The sequence below is a fragment of the Callorhinus ursinus genome, unplaced genomic scaffold, assembly GCF_003265705.2.
Source record: "Callorhinus ursinus isolate GAN/ISIS: 27379988/994484 unplaced genomic scaffold, GSC_fseal_2.0 scaffold4, whole genome shotgun sequence".
Classification (NCBI taxonomy): Eukaryota; Metazoa; Chordata; class Mammalia; order Carnivora; family Otariidae; genus Callorhinus; species Callorhinus ursinus.
Window position 1 is genome coordinate 58,609,644 of NW_027397066.1, and position 21,715 is coordinate 58,631,358.

General features: G+C 42.2%; 1 protein-coding gene, 1 long non-coding RNA gene and 1 pseudogene across 7 annotated transcripts in view; 1 reads left to right on the forward strand and 2 right to left on the reverse strand.

Annotated features, from left to right (window-relative positions):
- RASSF6 (Ras association domain family member 6) overlaps nucleotides 1-9,632 on the reverse strand; it is a 38,724-nt gene extending 29,092 nt beyond the window's left edge. Inside the window, exon 1 of one of the 3 annotated variants that reach the window (XR_012377940.1) lies at nucleotides 9,538-9,629. Coding sequence is in view for 1 of the 3 variants with exons in the window: in XM_025887618.2 (XP_025743403.1) it covers nucleotides 9,538-9,593 (56 nt within the window). In the remaining 2 variants the exon portion in view is untranslated. Of the gene's footprint in view, nucleotides 1-9,537 lie in introns of all 3 variants that reach the window. The other 2 variants (XM_073891784.1, XM_025887618.2) reach the window with 2 other exon arrangements.
- On the forward strand, nucleotides 1,124-20,219 carry LOC141372616 (uncharacterized). 4 transcript variants are annotated; one of them, XR_012377944.1, is made up of 6 exons: nucleotides 1,124-1,336; nucleotides 1,619-1,715; nucleotides 7,620-7,800; nucleotides 9,446-9,584; nucleotides 13,330-13,442; nucleotides 16,917-20,216. It is a non-coding gene; the product is annotated as an uncharacterized lncRNA (long non-coding RNA). The 4 variants fall into 4 exon arrangements; XR_012377942.1 differs by lacking the exon at nucleotides 13,330-13,442 and having other exon boundaries at nucleotides 9,446-11,531; nucleotides 16,917-20,219; XR_012377941.1 differs by lacking the exon at nucleotides 13,330-13,442 and having other exon boundaries at nucleotides 16,917-20,215.
- Nucleotides 4,093-4,412, reverse strand: LOC112835965 (NADH dehydrogenase [ubiquinone] 1 alpha subcomplex subunit 3 pseudogene; annotated as a pseudogene).
- Nucleotides 20,220-21,715: the final 1,496 nt, after the last annotated feature.

Genomic DNA, 21,715 nt, shown 5'->3' on the forward strand with positions numbered 1-21,715 from the left:
CCCGATGTGGGGCTCGATCTCAGGACCCTGGGATCATGACCTGAGCTGAAGGCAGTCACTTAACCTACTGAGCCACCCAGGTGCCCCCGGAAGAAACATTTTTATTTGATCTTATAAAACTGTAATATTCATGGACATGGGACAGCATGATGGATGGAACGGAGTTATGCCTTGCATCCATAGATAGAATGGATGTCAAATTTTAGTTGTAATAAGAATTCTCGCTCTTGTTTTAGTAATGATATACAGTGTAATTAAGTGGATATCCGATCCCTTTCCTGGAAACCAAAAACCCTGTCCCACTCTTTGCGAAGCGATTCTTACTATTTGGACCCAATAAAGGTAAACCAGAAATACTGTTGTACAATGTGACCCAACACAAACTTCAGAAGCTGCCACATGACACGAAATAAACCAGAGAAAAATACAGCCCAGCTTAGCCTAGGAAGGCGTATTTGGCCACAGCTGTGCTTCCTGAGTTTATGTGACTTCTGCCTCATGGAGACTTGCTGAAAAATGTCCAGGGTCCAGATCAGGCAGCCACTGAACTGCATTGTGACCACAGCATTAGAAACAATATTCTCTTGGGCATATTGCCATGTTTAGGAGCAGGAACCTGAGACATTTGAAAAAATATCTTCAAAGAGATGAAAAATTGAGGCAGAATAAAAATGCTAACTTGCTGTCTTATGCATTTGGTTCTCCCAGCACACATGGATTTTGTTCCTAAGGTTAAATTTGAGCTATGAGATCAACAATTTCGTGTTAGGTTAAAAAACTGAATTTAAAACTTACTATGTTTTTAATAAAATAACAATGAGTGAAGCATGTAAAGGTGACCCAGCTGGGACCATGTGCTGGGAATCAAAACGATGATCTATTTTATGGGTTGTAGTTCTGTCTACTTCCCCAACTTTAGTGCATAAAGCATGTATAATGTCACAGTTTTGCTTCCATAAAAGCGAAACATAAACTCCTGTATGTTTTTGGAAAGGGTGGAACCAGGAACTAGGACCACAGAAAAAAGTAAGTAGAGCCTTATCGCGAAGCCATTTGCCAAGACAACACGTCATTTCACGTTACTGACGTCTGCGTGACGTCTGCGTGACGTCTACGTGATGTCTGCAAAAGGTTGCAGAATTCTTGTAATCCACTTTATCCTTCATTACTGTCAACTTGAATCCTGGAATTAAAATGGCAAACTTCTGCAGCTGCTCTCCTACCAGCCGCTACAGCTCCCGGTCTTTTTGCCTGTGGCCTCCTCTTCTGGTTCACATGAAGAAAGAAGACTGCCTTTCAACCTTTGCATAGACACCTTCCTCAGCGGGCCAAGTAGGTTCGTCACATTTCCATTGCAAATGAAGGGGGTGGGCTCCACCGTTTGAAAACAGCGAAGTTGGGAAGAAGAGGTCTATCTTGATGACAGTAAAAATGCAAACGCTGAATGATCTGGGAGCCCCGAATTTGTCTACCTCTCCTGACTTCCTTTGAAACGGCTGCCCTTTTCAAAGAGGAAGGGTTTCTAACATTTTTGGTAATTCTGCTAAAGTATCGGTAATTATTGCTGGGGGTCGGGATGAGGGCGCCTGTGATTTGTTTGCTTTGTTCTCCCAAACAGTTCTATCCTAAGACCCAACTCCTTCTTCACTGTTGACAACCCCTAATGAAAACGACCTGGGAGTTGCATGAACTCCACTACAAATCTGATCAATAAGGTAATATAACCAGACGTGCCTCTCCTCCCCCACAATGGCCCCTCGGCTGCTTTTGGCCATTTTGGACTTCTGTATTTTCTGGGCATTCATCTTTTCCTGGTGAGCCCTGCAAAAACTGGCCCAGAGCCATTAGTGGGTAGAAGTGTCAGCTCCTCTCGGGTCCTCAACCCCGAGAACTCAGGTAAGAGCACAAGGATTAAAGACTCAGGAATAATTTTGTAGTATTACAAAGAAACTTGAAGTGATAGCTTGCTGGTGGATACAAAACAAAGAAAAATGCCCAAAGTGGTTTTCTTGATGATGAACTCTACTGTTGAAGAGAGGGGCTTTAGCTACACAGAATAATGTCACTAGATGTGGATAAGACCTAAAGGAGGGGATAAAAAGGGAGAGGCGAAGGAGTGTATCTTTCGTTAAAATGCCAGTGCTTCTGAAGAAAACAGGCGTGTGCTCTAGATCTGACATCTGATTTTTAAGAGAATCCCTTTCTAAGGGTAAATCTCAGTATTTGAAATTTTAACCCACTAGCGTGTTTTCCAACAACCTCAGATGAGGGAAGATACTTATCTCTTCCCTTTTCCTCTAGGGTTGGGCTTTTAAGGACTTTTATGAAAAAGCTTTAACAAAATTCACGACCTGTTATTCCAGTTGGCAGCTGCAATGAGCTGCTCCCATATCAGACCCCGTTTTCTGTTATCACACGCAGCTGAATTGCTAGGGGCAGCCGAGTAGTGTGTGGACAGGGAAGAGAGAAGGAAGGAAGTCTATGCGCTACAATTGTCTTCTCTGGCCTGAAACACAGGGACATAGGGTCTCTGGTTCACAGCCCTCATACTGTTCACAAATCAGCACCAGTTTTTATATTTCTATTTCAAAGTAAGGACTTGAAACTACCTCCACTTTGATGAAATAGTCCCCTTTCTTGTTGCAGCTGAATATTCTGGAGAGGACAGCTACCGGTGTGTGAATAGAGTTAGGGCTGTGAATCAGAGACCCTATTTACTTGCCCTGCTTTCTCATTTCCAGAGCCTGCCCTCATTCCTTGGTCCTGGCCCCCTTTCCATCTCAAAGCCAGCAATGACCGTTCTCAGCAGCCTTGCTCTGACACAGACTCTCCTCACAGAGCTCTCCTCCCCTCCCATATTTAAAGACCCTCGGGATTACATCGGGCCCATCTAGATAATCTATTTTAAGGTCGTTGATGAGTAATCTTAATTCCCCTTTGCCATGCAACGTGAAATATTCGCAGGTTCGGGGGATTAGGATGTTGCCATCTCTGGGAGGCCGTTATTATGTCTACAACAAGATTTAAATAGAGTGACTCCTGTCCCAGCGTTGTCTGAACACCCGGGAGGCATCTCGTTAGAAATTAAAATCTGTATTTTAACCAAGATACCCAGGAAATCTGCATGGACATCAAAGAGAAGCCCTGGTGTCATCACTTTGCCCCTAGATGTGAAACAGTATTGAAGGGTAGCGCATGTCAAAACACTGAGGTCCTGATTTAGTTCTCTGAGGTTGACTATTTCCATACTCATGCATGATCAGCAAAAATTTGAGGGGTTACTATGTAACAGACAATGTAACAGATGCTGGGGGTACTGCAGGGTATACAGCCAAGGAAGCCCCTGCAGTGACGGGACTTCCTGTCTGTAGGAGGAAGACACAAGAAAACAAAAGAGCAAAATCAGAAATATGCTAATTTGACACAAGGATAAATACTGGGAGCACAATAAAACAGGATCCTGTGATGCAATGCACGGTGGCAGACATGTCAGAGGGGGCCATCCGGAGGACTGCCATAGTAAACTGAAACCACAGTCATGGGAAGGAGCCAGCCGTGTCAAGAGTTAAGGAGAGGGTCCCAAGCAAGAGATGCATTGCCCTGTGTGCAAGACTAAGCTTGGCATGTTTGAAGGAGAGAAAGAAGTGAAGAGTGGTTAAAGATGAGGTTCTAAAGGTCCTCCAGGCCATATCACATTGGGCCTTAGAGCCCCCTTATGGTAAGGAGTCTGTAATAGGAACCTCAGAGGCTTTAAGCAGGATGCTGAGCCTCACACTGTAAAGGGCCCTCCTGGCCGCCGGGGGGCAGTGGCTATCGGGACGGGAAATGGAACAGGCAGCCCAATAAGGAGGCTGCCGCAGTTGCGCAGGCAAGACATAATGGGGGCTTGGACTAGATGGGGAGAAGGGCTTGGCTTTTGGAGGGGGGGAGCCAGCTGGATTTGCTGCACGGCTGGGTATAGAGATGAGGGAACGGAGCAACTGGGTTGGTATATAGCTTGTACTGCGATCTTGCTTCTCATTCTCCCATGTGTCAAACTTTCATTTCAGGTTTGTCGAATCCAAGCCTTATACATTTTTTTCCCCCCCTGGGGTCACTCTTCGCATTTTATTGGCTCAGGGGAGGGGCCTCCTCCATGTCACCGGGGGTGCTCACAAGTTCTTCAGCCACTCCAAGCTTGGGCCCTGGGGGTCCTGGGGGTGGCTGGGCACGTCGGGCATGTTCCCATCATCTCGGAGGGGCACTGGAGAGTTGTAGGGCGTGGCCTGGTTGATCATGGTGGCGTATTTGGTGAAGGGGCTGAGGGTGGGCAGAATTAGAGCGAGGCCCCCGATGGTGAAGGACGCAACCAGCACCGGCTCCTTGGCCCAGGCATCCTTGAGGAAGGTGGCGAGTCTCCCGGCCATCTTGGTCGCAGCCCAAGCCTTATACATTTTTTAAACCGGTTGACAAGTAAACACAAGTGTGCCATGCAACTCTGGTCATGATTGGAGCAGACATGGCTCACTGTCAAATAACACCCTTTGTGTACGAACAGAACGAGGCTTTTGTGCTTGCTGAGGAGGGCTACCTTGCCTCCTGAGCCCAAGGCCCCCTGTTCCCTAGGGATGGGGAAATGAGCTCTCTATTCTGTTAATTCATCAATAGCCTCTTGGACCATTGGGATTGCTACCAGAGTGTCTGGCCACGTCCCTGAGCAGGAGCTCACAACAGGAGCTTTCCTGGTACACAGGCGCTTTCCTCGCTCTTCTGTGATGCTGCCATGACTCTGACCACTGATTCTCCTTTACATTTGAAACGATATATATTGGGGCGCCTGGGTGGCTCAGTCGTTAAGCGGCTGCCTTCGGCTCAGGGTCTGGGGATCAAGTCCCGCATCGGGCTCCCTGCTCAGCAGGGAGCCTGCTTCTCCCTCTCCCTCTGTCTGCTGCTCCCCCTGCTTGTGCTCTCTCTCTCTCTGTCAAATAAATAAATAAAATCTTAAAAAAAAAAAGAAAAAGAAAGGATATATATTAAGTGACCTCCTTGTTTCTCTTCTGGGCATCCTCCATCTACTCCACACTCTATACAGAGCACAGAGAACACACCGTAGCATTTGCTTTGCCTAACATACTTTTAAGAGATGCGTTTCTCTGTGTCCTGTCCCTCACCCACACTGGGTACTTTTACTTGCTGGAACTCTGAGCTCCCTCTGGCCATAAGGATTTCAAGCAGTCTCCCCATGTCAGGAATGCTCTCCCGCTCACTCTCTTAAACTAGTTTGCCCCCTCTTTGTTCAGATCTCAGGGAACGCGCCCTCCTTAGACTAGGTCCGTATTCTCTAAAGGGTCTCTTTCCTTAGCTTAGTTTGTTATACACTTAGCTTAGTTTGTTATCAGGCCTTCAGACCTGTGGTTCTCAAAGTGTGATTCCCAGACCAGTAGAACCTATACCACCTGGGAACTTAAGACATGGGAATGCTCACTCCAATCCAAACCTACTGAGTCACAATCTGGGAATGGGGCACTGCTGTCTTTCGTGTAACAAGCCCTCCAGGTGATTCTGGTGAAGGCTCAAATTGGAAATCTGTAGCTTCAGGCATCTCTTGTTCTGTTTTTGCAAAAAAAAAAAAAAAAAATTCCATACTCATTTCTAGTACAACTTCTGGCTCATGGTATGTTCTCAGCAATTATTTTGGGAAGAAAATATAGAAAATTAAATCCTGACCTATTCTTTTTAAGATTTTATTTATTTATTTATTTGAGAGAGAGAGCGCGCAAGCAGGAGGATGGGGCAGAGGGAGAGAGAGAGAATCTGCAGCAGACTCTGAGCTGAGTGTGGAGCCTGATGTGGGGCTCGATCTCATGACCCTGAGATCACAACCTGAGCCGAAATCAAGAGTTAGGTGCTTAATGGACTGAGCCACCCAGGTGCCCCCTGACATATTTTTAGAGGGGAAAAAAAGTCTTTCACCAGTGTCACCAACTGACATATCCAGAAATTCAAGTAAATTCCATAAGTTAATGTTTTTTTCATCTCTGAATTTTGATTTTATCAGATTTTCTATTGAAATATTTTCAGTGTATCTTGGAGAGATAGATGATCTTATTTTTTAGCTGACCAAAGTGATAAAATAGGTAAATGTGGACTAAGTAAATTTTATTGGGAATAACGGTCATATTGGTATGCTTCATGACTGTCAATGCTCATTGAAAAATATTTGATATAAAGAAAGCTTAATAAATGACCTTTTTCATGTATCTGGGGGAACATTATTGAGCATTTTTTGACATAGTAACTAACGTGATATCCAATTTTCATAATGAAAATTCCTGTTGTTTTCATTAGGTCATCAAACCTAATAATGGAAATGTTAAAATAAATTTTTGGAAACAATCCTCACATAGAAAAAAATTTCTCATGTTTAAAGGAGATGGTCCCAAACAGGTTTTGAACTTTTGGTCCCTGATTTATTTTAATATCCTGGCTCCTTAAAACAAATATATCAGGGAGGGTTCTCTTATCCTTTGTTAAAGACAGTCCAGTGGACTTCAGGAGAGTGGTGCCCTCTTCCTAAGCCTACCTGCAGAGCACGCTGGGGCACGCAGTGTTTGCTCCAGTTCCTCTGATCGAGAGAAGACCCTGGCCATGGAAACTGGGCAAACATTGCCCTCTGGCTCTCCTGGCCAGGTAGAAGCAGCCTCTAGAACACTGGCTCTTTGTGCTGAATTTGTGCTCAGAGGTGCAGGTGGCTGATTCCTTTGTTTCAGCAAAGGGTGCCTGGGCAACATGCTTGGAAAAAGACACTGTTTGGAATAATGCACTTTCGGCTAAATGTTATTACATCATGCTAATTAAAGCTATTTACTGAGGCTGGGAATGCACACATGCCTGGTGGTCTGCCACTGCAAGGGTCTGTGTTAGATTCCCAAGCAGGAGAAAAAGTTACCATTCTGAGAATGATATCTGATCTGCATTCTCACACCGGATTTGAACCTTTTTCAAGTACACGGTTGGCATTTACTCACCTCTAAAGTTCCCTGATTTCAGCCTAGGACCTGAAGTGAAAGTACTTTGAAAGCAACCAGATGGAACCATTTTTTTAAACTCAGCTCACTTAGAATATTTACCATGTGTCGCACCAGAGCAGTGATGACCCCAGGCAGTGAAACAGCAGCTGGAAACTTAGTCATTTGAGCATGAAGCTGACTTCTGCCAACACCCTTCACCCAGGGAAATTTCTAAACTCAGAGAATTCTCATTCAGCAGTAAGACATAAATGTTATATTGCTGCTACACTATTAATATCACGACCTCTTATTTTATTGATCATATGTAGCTCTCAAGAAATTGGCTGAAGCCAAAATTTCCGTTAAGCAGGTTCTATTTTCCTAGTAATTTCCATTATTTTTCATGTATTTCTGTGCAGGGAAACAAAAATCCCTTCATAAGCTTGTAATTTCTGTCTCGTTCACCTAGTATGGAGTGGGAGCTGAATGACTCCCTGTCCAGAGAATAAATGATTAGAAGTGTTTGGTAGATTTGTGACACGTTGGGTATCACAGGTGGTCAGTGGTATTCTTATAATTTCTGACAACTGACAACTCTTTATAATTTCCCCTGGCTTTTGTTTATTTCAGGTGGTCAGAAGTTCCCAAACGTTAATCCCTTCCTCCTCCTGGCAGTGGTTCTTAGACTGGAGTATGCATCAGAATGACCTGGTTAACCCAGGATCTGCAGTGTTACCAAATTGTCTGATTGGGGGGTGGATGGCCCATGGACCCCATTTTGAGAAATGCTATCTTTAAGTCTGGTGTTTGTGTAAGTGTTTCAATATTTTATTTTACCACCTGGAGCTCCCATTAATAAGTGGATACCGGGGCCTGAAAGGTGCTCTGGGTTACAGAAGGTAACTGATCAGTCCTCAATTTGGTCAATTCAAAATATGACACAAAATAAGGGTCACTAGAGTCTCAGACCCTTCCCCTCCCCCACCAAAATGTGGTTTCATTGTCTCTTCCGTCAAAATATATGCAGAATCTGACCTTTTCCTTTTAACCTCCACTACTGCCCCCTAGGCCCAAGGCACCATCATCTCGACCCTGAACTATCAGCTCCTTGATAATTTCTCTGCTTCATCCTTGTCCCCCCTTCAGCCTGCTCCTAACACGACAGCCAGACTGACCCAGGTACTCATGTGCTCAGTATCCTTCAGTGGCTTCTCCTGTCATAAGTGGGCAAGCCGGAGTCTCACAACGGCCTCTGAGATCCTGCACGCTCTGGCCACGATGTCAGGAACCTCAGCTTCTGCTGTCCTTCCTGCTTCGTTTCCCCACACTGGCTTCCTCCGCTCTTAGAGGCATGCACCTGCCTCAGGGCTGTGACCCTGCTGTCCCCTTTGCTCCCAGCCAGCTACCTGCGCAGCCTGCTCATTCACCTCCTCCAGACTTTTCTTCTAATGCTACCTCCCCACTGAGGCCTTCTCGGGCCATCTGGAAGGACATCATGACTCCCTGCTGTCCTCCCCTAGCCCTCATTATTCCCTTTCTGCTTTATTTTTATTCTTCATACCTTTCGGCATCTAATTATATATATTGTTACTCATTTATCTTACACAGTCACTGTATCCCCCTTTTAGGAGGTAACCCCATGAGGCTAAGGGTTTTGTTGGGCTCATTGTTGAATGCTCAGGGTCCAGAAGAATCCCTGTCCACAGGGAGCAGTTAATAAGTACTTGAGGAATGAACACATGGATCCACTGTCTTCTACTTTACTCTTCTTCTCACCTCGTATAAGTCATATGTATCCTCCAGGTGTGACTCTAATTCCATTTTGGACCACAGTTGTTCTCTCTGCTTTCCTATGGCCCAATCCGGCATCATTTACATCCATTTCCCTCTGTCATTCGTTTGGCTTTGTTCCTCTTCCTGGTGAGACATGGGTCCTGTTCCAGGACCCCTTGGTTTCTTTTTTCTTACTATGTCGTCTTTCTCCTCATCTGCTTCTGCTCCAGCTTAGCCAACTCAGTCCTTAGCTTTACTCTTAGAGCTTTCAAGTCCCTGCTCTGTTGTTCCCTAACCAATATAATAAGATGCTATTTGCTGCAAGAAAACAACTGTGGATGTCCTGTGTGTTGCATAACCTAACATCAAAAGGGACACAGGGAAAATGAAGTGTGTCCTGAGGAACGGGGGAGGGAGACAAGAGGAGAGAAAACCCTGTTTGCGGCCCCCGGACTGATCCTTTGGCTGTATCATTTATGAGGAGCCTGAGGCGTCTACTTGAGGTTGTTCCTGAGAATTCTGCCAACTATGAAAATAGAAATTTAGCATTTAGTGAAATCAGACCACTATTTAGGACATACGAGTGACTGTTCCATGAGAGGTTATGGGTTAGCATCTTTAACTATATTTATTCAAATTCCTATTCAATGTCTCCACCGTTGATTCATATTATTGATTTTTAGGTCGTATATCATGCTCAGAATGACATGGTGTGGGGGCAGAATCTACAAATGACGATGGAGCAGCATAACACGTAATACAGGCATGTAATTACCCGGTAATGAATGTCCTCTCATTAACGAAGATCCACGAAGAGTGCTGGTGAGCCATCACAGTCCTCGTTTCCCCTTTTCTGAGGTCATCTGAGGATACCCTAAGACATTAGAATAATGTTACTGGTATATTCCTGTGATGCATTCAGAAATGAGTTTCTGACTTAAATTGAAATGCTTTGTCATGTCCCTAGCATGTAAATGTATTTCAGGAAAATTTTTAAGTAGTGTTTCATACATGGGCATGAGGGTTGGGTTGGGGAGGGAAGGGAAGGAAAGAGCCTTCTCTCTCTCTTTTTTTTTTCCCCACGTGCCATGGATCTTATACTCTGTATGTGAGCCACTTTATAGATGTTACCATATTTAATCCTCAGACCATCCCAGCAAGGTGTGGGTATTCTTACTTGTATTTCTGACACTTTGTAAGTAATGGGACAGATCATTAGAAGCAAAGTCTAAATGTCTTAAGACCTCTACTTTTTGCTTTTCACCAACATTGTTTTTGCATTTCAGAAAGGTTAACAGATTAAAATCTTTGATTTCCTATCAGTTGGTCTGTTCTAAGATTCTTTTCAAAGACTTTTTCTATATCTAAGGGAAATAAAATGAGGATAAGTGAGATGCCCTCCAAAACGTTCAATGGTAAGAAACGAAGCTCCGAGTTCACAGAGTTATAACTACAACTTGCTTTGAGTGAGTTTCCAAATGGCAGCCTCTAAGCCTTCGTTTCATAATTGTTCACAAGGTGACTTGTCTGAGAACAAGTAACAATGTATTCTTTGTTCTCGCCCCCACTCACCCCATCTAAGTTTTCAGAGGTTTGGGTGTTTTCCTCTGTTTTTCTTACTCGATATATGCTTTTGAGAAAAATCCATTTTATTTCTCATGATATACTTCCCATTTAAAATTGAAAATTATATTCTTCACCTAATTTAGGGAAAATAAGTAGTAATAGAAGAGGAACATAAAATTTAATTAAAACAATCTCTAAAGAAAAATGGGCATAAAGAGGGCATATGAAAAAATACTAAATGAACCAGAAATATATCACTTGACACACGGTCTTCCCCTTGGTAATGAATTTGGGAGGCGGACAGCTATGCAATAGAGAGATAGGGAGAGAGAAAGGCAGACAGGATAGGGTGATATTTCTAAGAAAGTACGATACAAACCACAATGCTGGCCCATGATAAATGCAAATGATTTGCAAATTCGTAAGTGAAACCCTGGATCAAAATTGTGCTGAAAATCACTTTCCAGTTGGTGGCTGTATTAGCTACACTTTTGGTAATGAATGTATCCAATATGGCTAAATTTGGCATAACTCCAATTGGAAATCCTATTTCTGAATTTTTAGTATTTGATTTGGAATCACTCTCAGGAATTTTTTTTCATTTTTCAATTTATCCACAGTTCTGATACCACCAGGTTTTAGTGATGCACAAGTTATCTTCCTGTTCTATCTTTCTATAAATGCACAGATGTGCTCAGGATGTTTGAAAGTGCTGTTTCTTGGTGCAAAGGTTACTTTTTATTGAGACGTATAAAGAGGAGGGGAAAAAAAGGAGAAACTGTATGAGGAACTTTGCCTGGCTTGGAATGATGTTTCTGAAGCCTTGCTGGGTTTATATTTTATAGTAAAATTTCCAGAAATTTATGAAAAAGTATTAGATGTCTTGCTGTTATCATATTTTTAAAGAAAATTTCCAGACACTTGTGAAAAAAATTTTCAGTCAGTTTTAAACTTCTGCTTCCTTAGCAGTTCAGTGTTATTTTCTTTAAGAAGATATTAAATTCCCAAAGGCTTCTACAATCCCCCAAAAAGGCATTTTATAATCATTGAAATGTTTTGTCAACGTGGGAATACAAGATAGCTAAAGTAGAAAAGAAATCCTAGGGCAACGTTTGGAGATGTGCAGAAAAGAGGAAAATGTACTATGCAAACGAAAAAACTCCAGAATCACTGTCCCAAGGCAAGGAAGGATTGCCCAATTTGGTAAGTCTGTTTTTACAGTATTTCTAGAACGAGTTCTCTCCTATATGAGTCTGTGCAAAGGAAGACATTTCTTCTGTTGCAGCCACTCATCCCAAATTGGCTGAACCCTGCCCCAGGCCTGCAAACACAATTTTAAGTTTCCAGGCAGCTAAAATCAAGCTCTGACTCGCAAGTGTTGGTTAAGTGTGACGTCACATCCTTCAAGTCTCCTTCGGGCTCTGGAAACCATGGTTAGACATGAATAACACCCTCCTTTATGTCTTCATCTAAATGGCATTAGGGTGTGACCAGAGATTTTAAGTGTAATATTTTCTAGTCATTCCGTTTTGCCGAATTAAATATTTAATTACTATTGCTTCAAGCCTACAGAATCATAGGGGATATCACCAGGATAAAAAGTTGGGCTAGAGAGAAATGTTTAATTTTTTATTAAAAAAAAAAAGAGGGGGAGGGACTTCCTCCTTTTCCTTCCAAATTAGCTTAGTTTGGTTCGAGTAAGGTGTTTAGAAGGCATTGCATGTCCTCTTTCTCCAGGAGAATAGCAATCCTCCCCGACCCCATCACCCAAAGGAAGGAAAAAGGAAAAAGAAAGGAAAGCTATTTTCACAAAAACCCTGCTGCACAGTCTTCTTATAGCACGTTATTTGAAACTATACAATCTATTTGAAAGCTATGAGCACATCTGGCCCGGCAGATTGTAATAGTCTCTAAGCTGAGTGCTTGGCTAATTTCCCTTTATGCTTTTAGCATTCTGACCATCACATCACCTGCTTGTTCACAAACCTTCCTGGGCTCTCATTCTTAGCAAATACCATCCACGTCTCCCAACCTGACATTCAGGTTTTCTGCAATTCCACCAACACTTACTTTTCCAACCTGAAAATTGAAGCTTTTCTCAAATACCAGGCCTACTAATCTAATGGATCTCAAACCACTGGGTCTCTTCTCACCAGTTAGTTACCTCACACGAGAGGGCCCCTGTCACCAGAGGCTGAGGTCCAGATTTCTGCTTCTTCCTCGTCTCTGCTCAAGTGGGACCTTATCAAGTCTCCCCATAGCCTATTATCTGCACCTGCTGTGATGCCATTTTCTGCTTTCCACCTTATACTGCCATTCTTGATTTATACCTTACTTCTTTTTCTTCTCATATCTTCTTGCTCAAAGACTGGTGCTCCTCTAGTTGGGCATATATCCGCTTTGATAGCTCATCATTGGAAGGGGGTCTCAAGGAGGACTCATGCTGGAAGGGAGAGGAGCTTAGCCAACCAGGCAGATTAACTCTGTGTAGGTCAGAAGTCACACGGGTATTTTAGGATGCCTTGGGACAAAAGCGTCGCATGTTCCACGAGTCCGACCAATCCCAGTTTCTCATTCATAGGATTTGGTCTGGGCTGTTTGGTTCTACAGCCCTTGCTCTTGCTTCTAAAACTGGAGTTTTGCCCCTAGACTTTGTCATTCTAATCACCCACAAAAAGGGTTATTGTTGCCCCCTAGTGAGAATCCCCCAGTGGTGACCTCATTGTCCAAACACTACCTTCTCCTGGATCCCAATTATTTACCATCTCTCCTTTTAATTTGCCCCTCCCTGCACCTCCCTCCCACATTCCAGTGGCCTATGTCTTGCCAAATGGTTCCTTTTCCTTCCTCATTTTCTCGGCCTCTTAGCAGCACTTGACAAGGTTGATTGTTTCCTGCGTTTGAAACCCTTTCTTTTCTTGAGGTTTTCAGACAAAGCAGTAACCACAACAACCTTGCCTTGTTTTGTTTTGTTTTGTTTTGTTTTGTTGCTGTTTCACAGGTCTCAACATTTTAGGTTCCTCTCTGGAATCCTCTGTACAGTCATGGAATGCTGGCTTGTTCTGCTAGTCCATCCTCAGCTATGTCCTCTTGCGTGTTTGCCCTTTCTCCCAGGTAAGAATCCATCTCTAGCCCAATCTCTCTGCTGAGCTCCAGACTCCCAGACTCATGTCGATATCTACTTAGTCTCTACTTGAACGTCTAGCAGGCATCTCCATATCAATCAACATGGCCAAGACATGGCCACAGACTTTCTTCTGTTTCCAGAATTCCCTCCTCCACAATTCTTTCCCATTTACTCCATTAGGCACCATAACTAAGACTCAGTTTTATTTTTTTCCTCTTTCATTATAACCAGATTCCAATCCAAAAGTAAATCTTACTGACTGTACCTCCAGTATGTCACCTGAACCTCAAAAGCTTTTATTTCCAATGCTACCACCCTGAGCCAAGCCATCATCGTCATCTTTCTCCTGGATTTCTCCATCAGCCTCATGACTAGTTTCCCAGCATCCACGTTGTGACTAGTATTCTCTTGCACACACAGCATCTAGGGTGATGAATTTAAAGATTGAACAAACGTCATCATCCCATGATTAAACACTTGCAATGACTTCCAAGAATGAACTGGAATAAAATATAGCCTCCTTATGATGACCCACAAAATCCCATCAATCTCTGGAGTATTCATTCCCTTATTTTCCCCATGGATTACATTTCATCTATGTTGGGGATTTTTGCTGGTTTTCAGTCACTCCCTAAGCTCATTCCCATTTTAGAGATTTTTACTTGTTGCTCCTCCTTGGAGCACCCTGCCCTGAGCCTTTCACACCTGTTTCCCATCCTGCCAATCTCAGGCCAAGTATCTCTTCTCTCAAAGGCTTTCCCTAAGCAAGTCTCAGTCAGGCACTACCACATGATTTCCATTTAGGTACGTAACAGCATCTGAAAGAATCTTATCTATTTACATGCCTGTCCTCCCCAAGCACAACATGAACTTCTTCGGATCAGGGCTTTTTATATTTACCTGTGTTCATCCAGCTCTTAGAATTTTGCCAGGACCATGGAAGGAATTCAATTCATATTTGCTGAGTGGCTGACTAAATGTAAAGTTGCAGATGTGGTCTGAAGGATTTATTGTTAGTATAAAGTTTTCTTGACTTCATAGTTAACATGATAGATTTGCTGAGACTAGAAGTTGGGTATGTATTGAACTGCAGAATCACCAATGGAAGGTTCTTACAATCACAAAGTGCCATTGACAGTAATGGGCTGAAAGCCATTGCAAGAGCTTTCTGGTTAACTCCCTATTTGTATTTATAAGAAAATAGCTCAGGTATCATTAAAGATCCCAAAACATTACTGTGGAATTATATTGTCAACCTGTGAGCTATGCTGAAGCAAGTCAGAAGATTTCAGATGTGATTAAAGGATTTCAGAAGCCCTTACATTATTTTTCTGACCTTAGGAAGGAAGCCAGTTAAAAGGAATTTATGGAAAAAAACAAAAACAAGATTAAATTCTTGTTCATGGGCAATATATGCTAACTGAACAGGAAATAATATTGACCATATAAGCAGTCCAAATATCTGAAAGGTAAAAATGTAATTTGATCAAAGTCTCATTTGATTATTAATTGTCAAGGTGAGAGATAGATCTGTGAATTCAAACAGTTTCCCCTCTCCCGTTAACCATGATTCATAGCAATTTAAAACCTGGTAGGACCTTTGTGAATATCTTCTAAATTATAGAGATTTGGTAGATTTAAGGGTCAGAGCTAGTTTCCTCAAAAGGTTTAAGAGAAGGACAACAGAGGTCATGACACAGAGATGAGGATTTATGAGAAAAGGAAAAATGATAATTCTAGAAGCCTAGAGGTCTTATGTTGGGCATTCACAATTAGTTTGGTAGAACATAATAAACTATGCCTTGAGGAGGAAGGTAGTTGTTACAAATCTATGTACTTAACTGGAAGGGTGAATCATATAATGCTCTCTGGTCCTGAGGCCAGAGTTTATTGACTTAGACTGTGTATGAAATAAGATTATTATTCAATAAGTTCGGTTATTTGTTTTTTTCATTTTGTCCAGATAGAACTGAGCTCATGGGATAGGAGACCAGACAGGTCAGCAATCCAGTCCTGGAGAAATAAATAGTCCCAGAAGTACTAGGTAGGTCTAAGCTCAGATAGGCCTCAGTGGCTCAGCAGGGAAGGGCAGAGACGAGAAAAGGAGACTCAGTCTAAGCACACAGACGAGCTCAGGAGCCTGAGAAGGCAGGATCAGACAGCACCAGCTCACTGAGACCTGAGCCCCGTGGAGAGCATCTGTGCTTGGCCTCCCCCTGCCCTGTATCCTGCCTAGACGGGCGCTTGCCTGGACTGGCCAGTTACCAGAAGATGTGAGGAGAACCCCAGCCCCAATGAACTCAGATGGGCCAGTAACCTAAAGTACCTTCCTGTGCCCTCTCATGGATTAAATGTTTACTTGTTTAAGAGAGGAAACTTGGTTCACTCCTTTGTGTAGTCAACAAAGGGTTCATGAGCTCCCTCTCTGGGCCTGCTCCTGGTGCTAGCCCCAGAAGGGAAGCCTCTCTCTGGATCGGCAGCCCCTTATTCCTGGGGCCACTGGGTGCATGAGGTGTCAAAACAGTCAGAATCTCTCAATGAACTGAAAGAAAACAGGTGCTAACGTCCCAAGATTCCCCAGCCGAAGAGAGTTTCTCCTGCCTCTGAACTTTCCCAGTGAAACATCTGCGGCTTCCTCATTTCTCATGATTTGCTGCTTTCTCTCTCTGACTATATTTTACTTTACTGAATTTAACTATTCCTCTCGAGTAGGATTGTGGCTTGTTTCATTTCTGTACCTCCCAGAGTGAGTGTATGGATGCAAGTATATAGGGAAAAACGTATGTAAAAGAATGAATATATTCAATATACAGAGAGATATATTAAAATATTAACCATAAAACTGAAAGCCATGAAATTATGAGTGATAATTATCTTCTTCTTGATTTCATATGTTCTTTCTAAATCATACACAATGAACACATCTTACATAACACAAACCATAAAGGTTACTAAAAAAAAATAAAGAATGGAAAATAACACATTGGAATAGCAAATGTGTATTTAAATTATGAAGTAAGATTATATTCAGGGCTGTACACGTGGAGTTTTTTTTTTAATATTGTTTTGGCCTGAAGAAGCAATGGGAAGTTACAAATATGTATTCAGCTCCAAAATAGAGATGTTTCCTCTAAGCTCTGACCAGGAACCTTGAAGTTGAGAAGAGCAGATCTATATACAATTATATGACTTCAAGGAAATGAAAAAAAAAAAAAAAAAAACATCGGTAATTCTATCCATTATCGAATTCTTAGTAAAACAGGAAAAGAATCCAGAGAAGTGTGGTTTCTGGGAAACATCTGGCTCCATATTTTCCTAAAGAATTTGCCTCATTCACAAAGATGGTAAAAGTGGGAAACCGGCATATAAAAACTACCACTTTATTAAGTGATATGTGTTGCAATTGGGAAATGTTTGTTTTGAGATGCAAATAAAAATGTCTTACAGTGCTTAACTTTAAGACAGGACCGGACAGGATATGGCTCAAACATCCAGACATGTCACTCCCGCCAGTTCCAGTGGAACCCCATGTGAAATGTCACCCTTTGCTATTCTAGTGCGTACTGACAGGGCACTAACGCAGTGGCTGGATTCTCCCCAGAGCGTCCTCAGGGCACAGAAGCTGTGGCAGAAGCACTCGAGCTTGCAGCCACCTCAGGACTCGAGGCACCTGGCCACCACTCAGTCTGGGAGGGAGCTGCTCAGTCTGCCAAAGGCATCTTCTGGAGCTGCTGCTGTGGTCTAGCCCAAGGATTCTCTGCTTCATCTAGTTTCCAAGAGGAAATTCTCAGCTTGACTTCCCAGGGACTGTGAATCATTCTTCTTGTTTGTGTGTTGGCTGCAGAGGGAGCACTTTCTGTTTTTGAGCCCCATTTGCCAGGCTCCAGGATGATGACAGAGAATTGGTCCTTCAGTCATCCGGGCGACTAAGATTGCACTGTCATCACTTAAAAAGGAGACACCTTCACATTCAACTACTGAAAGCAGTAGCATTAGTCCGCTACTTGAACTGAGGTTATGAAGTGATGAAATCATTATATCTGATAGCTTTGAAAGACATAGACAACAAAACCTAACTCTCTCTAACACTAGACTTCAGGGCAAAGAGAGAATACGCAGAAATTCTTTCTTAGAGGTTGTATTTCTGATTGACCTACATTTAAAAATTTTTTAAAAATCTAAACTTTTAAAACAAATATTTAATTCCAGCATAGTTAATATATGGTGTAAGATTAGTTTCAGGTGTACAATATAGTGACTGAACATTTCCATACAATACCCCATGCTCATCACAGCAAGTGCACTCCTTAATCCCTATCACCTAGTTAATCTCCCAACCCCCCACCCACCTCCCCTCTGGTAACCATCAGTTCTCTGTAGCTAAGAATCTGTTTCTTGCTTTGCCTCTCTCTCTCTCCCCCTCCTTTGTTTGTTTTGTTTCTTAAATTCCACACATGAGGGAAATCATATGGTATTTGTCTTTCTCAGACTGACTTATTTAGCATAATACTCTCTAGCTCCATCCATGTCATTGCAAATGGCAAGATAAAAATCAAACTTTTATAGGAAGCCCATGTATCTCTAATAATCCCAAATTCCCCATCTTCAATGAATCTGTACAAGTAAATTGATGGTTAGCATTAGATTTCTATTTCAATGAAAAGTATAGGATGCTTCTTAATTAGGAAGTTAAAAGTTAAAACAAATATCAAATATGAAACTTTGAATTACATATTTAAAAAACATGTTACATATGTGTTACACTATTTCCAATATAATTGGGAAAATTAATTTTTTCTTAATCATTGCTGGTTATCTCTCTCTCGATGGACCAAAGCATTTAATAGTTGATCATAAAACATACATGCATTAGAAATAGTAGAGAAATATATGTATGCTAAAAGAGAATTTAACTACAAAGACTTAACACATTTATGTGGTTAGATAAATTAATCTCAAATTAATCTCAAATACGGTTAAGTAGATTTATCTCAATTGGGGCTACTGTTTGTTGTGCAGACATACACCATTAAGAAGTATTATATAACTTGGTGTAAGAAGTTCCAGCCATATCTGTTCAGCATAAAGGAATATTTTGTCTTTGAAAAACAGTTAGTGACTACTGATACTGTAATTTATTTTAAATGGATGAGATTATTTTATAAATTTTTAACTATAAACACTAAACACAATAAAACCCCATAGGACAATAACATAGTAAAGTTCAGTTTGGTTGGCTTTAGAATTCTATCCACAAATATCTAGTCAATATCCAATTATAAGTACATTGGAGAATTTCAAATCTGCAGTTTGAAATAAGAATCCTCTAAAACATTGATGATATTAAGCCAGGATCAACTGTAAACCATTTAAATATATATTAATGACATGAAAAGCTAAAATGTTGTCAATGAAAATACTTTGCTAGTCGAAACTTCTAAGTTTGTCCCCTCCTCAAATTTCTCAACATTAATAAAACTAACAGCAACATTAACAAAAGGGCCCTTTATTTTTTTTTATTTTTTTAAAGATTTTATTTATTTATTTGAGAGAGATAGAAAGCACATGAGAGGGGGGAGGGTCAGAGGGAGAAGCAGACTCCCTGCTGAACAGGGAGCCCGATGCAGGACTCGATCCCGGGACTCCAGGATCATGACCTGAGCCGAAGGCAGTCGCTTAACCGACTGAGCCACCCAGGCGCCCAACAAAAGGGCCCTTTAAATAAAGTTTCATAAAGTAAGGTCACTTCCCTATACTTTTAAGTTCAGAGGGAAGACCAACAAAACACAGGTATCATTCTTGTATGTTTCTTGTCCATAAACACAAATGAAAGTCTGTAACACTTCAACACAAACCATACACGGTCATGGACTACATGGTCTATTTTATCAAAGTTGTTCAAGGGCCATCTGTCTTATAAAACTAAATGTCATGCATTCCACAATATGGGGTTGTGTGTAACTCTCCTACTACAAAATTATATTTTCTGTTTAGAAATAACAGGTTAATATGAATGTGACTTTTCCAAAGTAAAAGTGATTGAGTAACAATTTTGCATTTGTCACTTTATGTACTCTGTTCAAAAAGTAGCAAGAAGCCAGATAATTTCACTGCCATTCATAGAGGTAATGTTTTGCCCATTTGCCATCTGCTCACATCCTAGACCCACTTTCCGGAAACCAGTCTACCTTTACCACCTTCACATGGTCTGGTCTGGTCTCCCCAGCTTAGCTCACCCTCTCTGATCTGGCCCTTTTGGTGGAGCTTATTTCTTAATGCTAAGTGCAGGTACCACTTGTAGAATTCTTGCTATAAGTCTTTAATTCCTATCAAAGCCCCATTGGCATATCTTGGTATGCCAACTGAGTCTTGCTTAGGTGAAGTAACTTGCTAAGGGACACACCAGTAAGTGGCAAAGCCAGGATTTGAACTTAGGGCTCTCGTGCTTCAGAACTGCTATCCTTAACTCATGGACTCCCATTTAATTATTTATAGTCATTCATTGTTTGGTGAAGTGTTAAATAATATCAGAAATCCTCTTCAACTTTTAGGGGGATATGCCTCTGTAGCTTTGTGGAAATAAATAAAAGTTTAGCAGAACCCTCACTTAAAAGTACTTTCAAGCCCGCTGATTCAAGAAAAAGGGGCTGTCACGCCGGAGCTAGTATCTTGGTGAGGGTAAGTGCAATTTCAGATAAAGCGGTCATTGCGCTATTTCCCTTGAGGAAAGGGAGAGAAGGGCTTCGGTGGCCAGACTTACCTCCAAGCCCTTCCCTCCTCCCCACATGCTTACCTTGGTCAGGAATGGGTATTCCGAAAATCAAAAGGAAAAGCCATGTCCGGGTTTCAGGCTGCACACATTCAAGTTGGCTGCCCATGAACTCTGCTTTCTAATAACTTGTCCTCAACCTGACCTCAGGGGGTGGATGAAAGGGGTTCTTTTCCCTGCCCCCATTTTTCACCTGTGATTCTCACTGGGACCAGGAGAAGCCTTTGTACCTGAGTTACTGAGCTGAACTTGCTCCGGAGAGTCTGTTTCCCCGCGCTCCGTCACACAATTACCAATTGCGACTGTTAGGAAAAGGCAGGGCTCACTCACCTGCCGCTGAAGTCGGAGCCAAGTGCGGAGGAGGGGCGGCTCGAGGCTCTGCGCGCGGTCGGCTCAGGCTCTGCGCCTGGCAGTGCCCCTCCGCATGATCATCAAGCCCAAGGAGCTGTTAATTATTACCCCTATTCGCCGGAGCAGGGAAGTGTTAGAAACCTGAGCCACTCCCTGTGCCTCAGTGCATGTTGGGAGTGTTTACTTTCTTTCTTAGTAGCAGCTGATAGAAACCCTCCTTTGCTCTCTGACACACATCTTGAGACGTGAATGGACATTAACCACGGAATTGGACTGACTCTAAAACTGACTTCTACTCTCTATCCAGATTACGGATGAGTAGTCCATAAGATATGACGCTACCTAGGAATGAATGCCACTATTCATGTCTTCCTTTTAAAATGTGGTCTTTGAATTAGAAATGTCTAATTTTCTTTCCTTTGTCCTTATGCCGCCTCCTTTCCCTGCCAGCACCTTTTCACCCAGAGCAGTGATTCTCACACCTCAGGGCACCCCCAGAACACTGTGTAACTTGCTGAACCTGCATACCTCTGGGCCTCAGCACCCAAGAGACTCTGATCTAGGAGGTCTGGGGTAGGCTGCAGGCACCTGTAATTTTATAAGCTGCAAAGAAGAATCCGGTAGACATCAAAGTTTGAAAACTATTGTAATGAAGTACAAAAGAGGAATTGGATAACAATTTAGTTGTTAACGGACTGAATTGAATTTGGGGACTTTGCTTTTCCTCAATACCTCCAGTTTCAAAAAGGGCCCCAAAGACTTAGAGACCCTCAAATGACAGAGGCTGTGGGAATACAAAGTGCTTTTGTTTGCGTGCGCACATATGCGCGCGCGCGCGCGCGCACACACACACACACTCTCTCTCTCTCTCTCTCTCTCTCTCTCACACCCGCTCACACACTTTTTAGTATCACTGTTCATTTATCTGTTTCTCATGTGAAGCAACTATTGATAATTCAAAAAAGATGTTATCTTTACAAGTGTAAACTTTAGAGCCCTCAAAAGAAATTCAATATAATTTCAACAATGAGTACAGTAAGCCGAACTGATTTTGAGTTCAAATGTTAAAGTCATAGACTGATCATTATTATAGATTGGCAGGTTACCTGTTCGATAAATATGGTGTTTTAAGGATTCTGT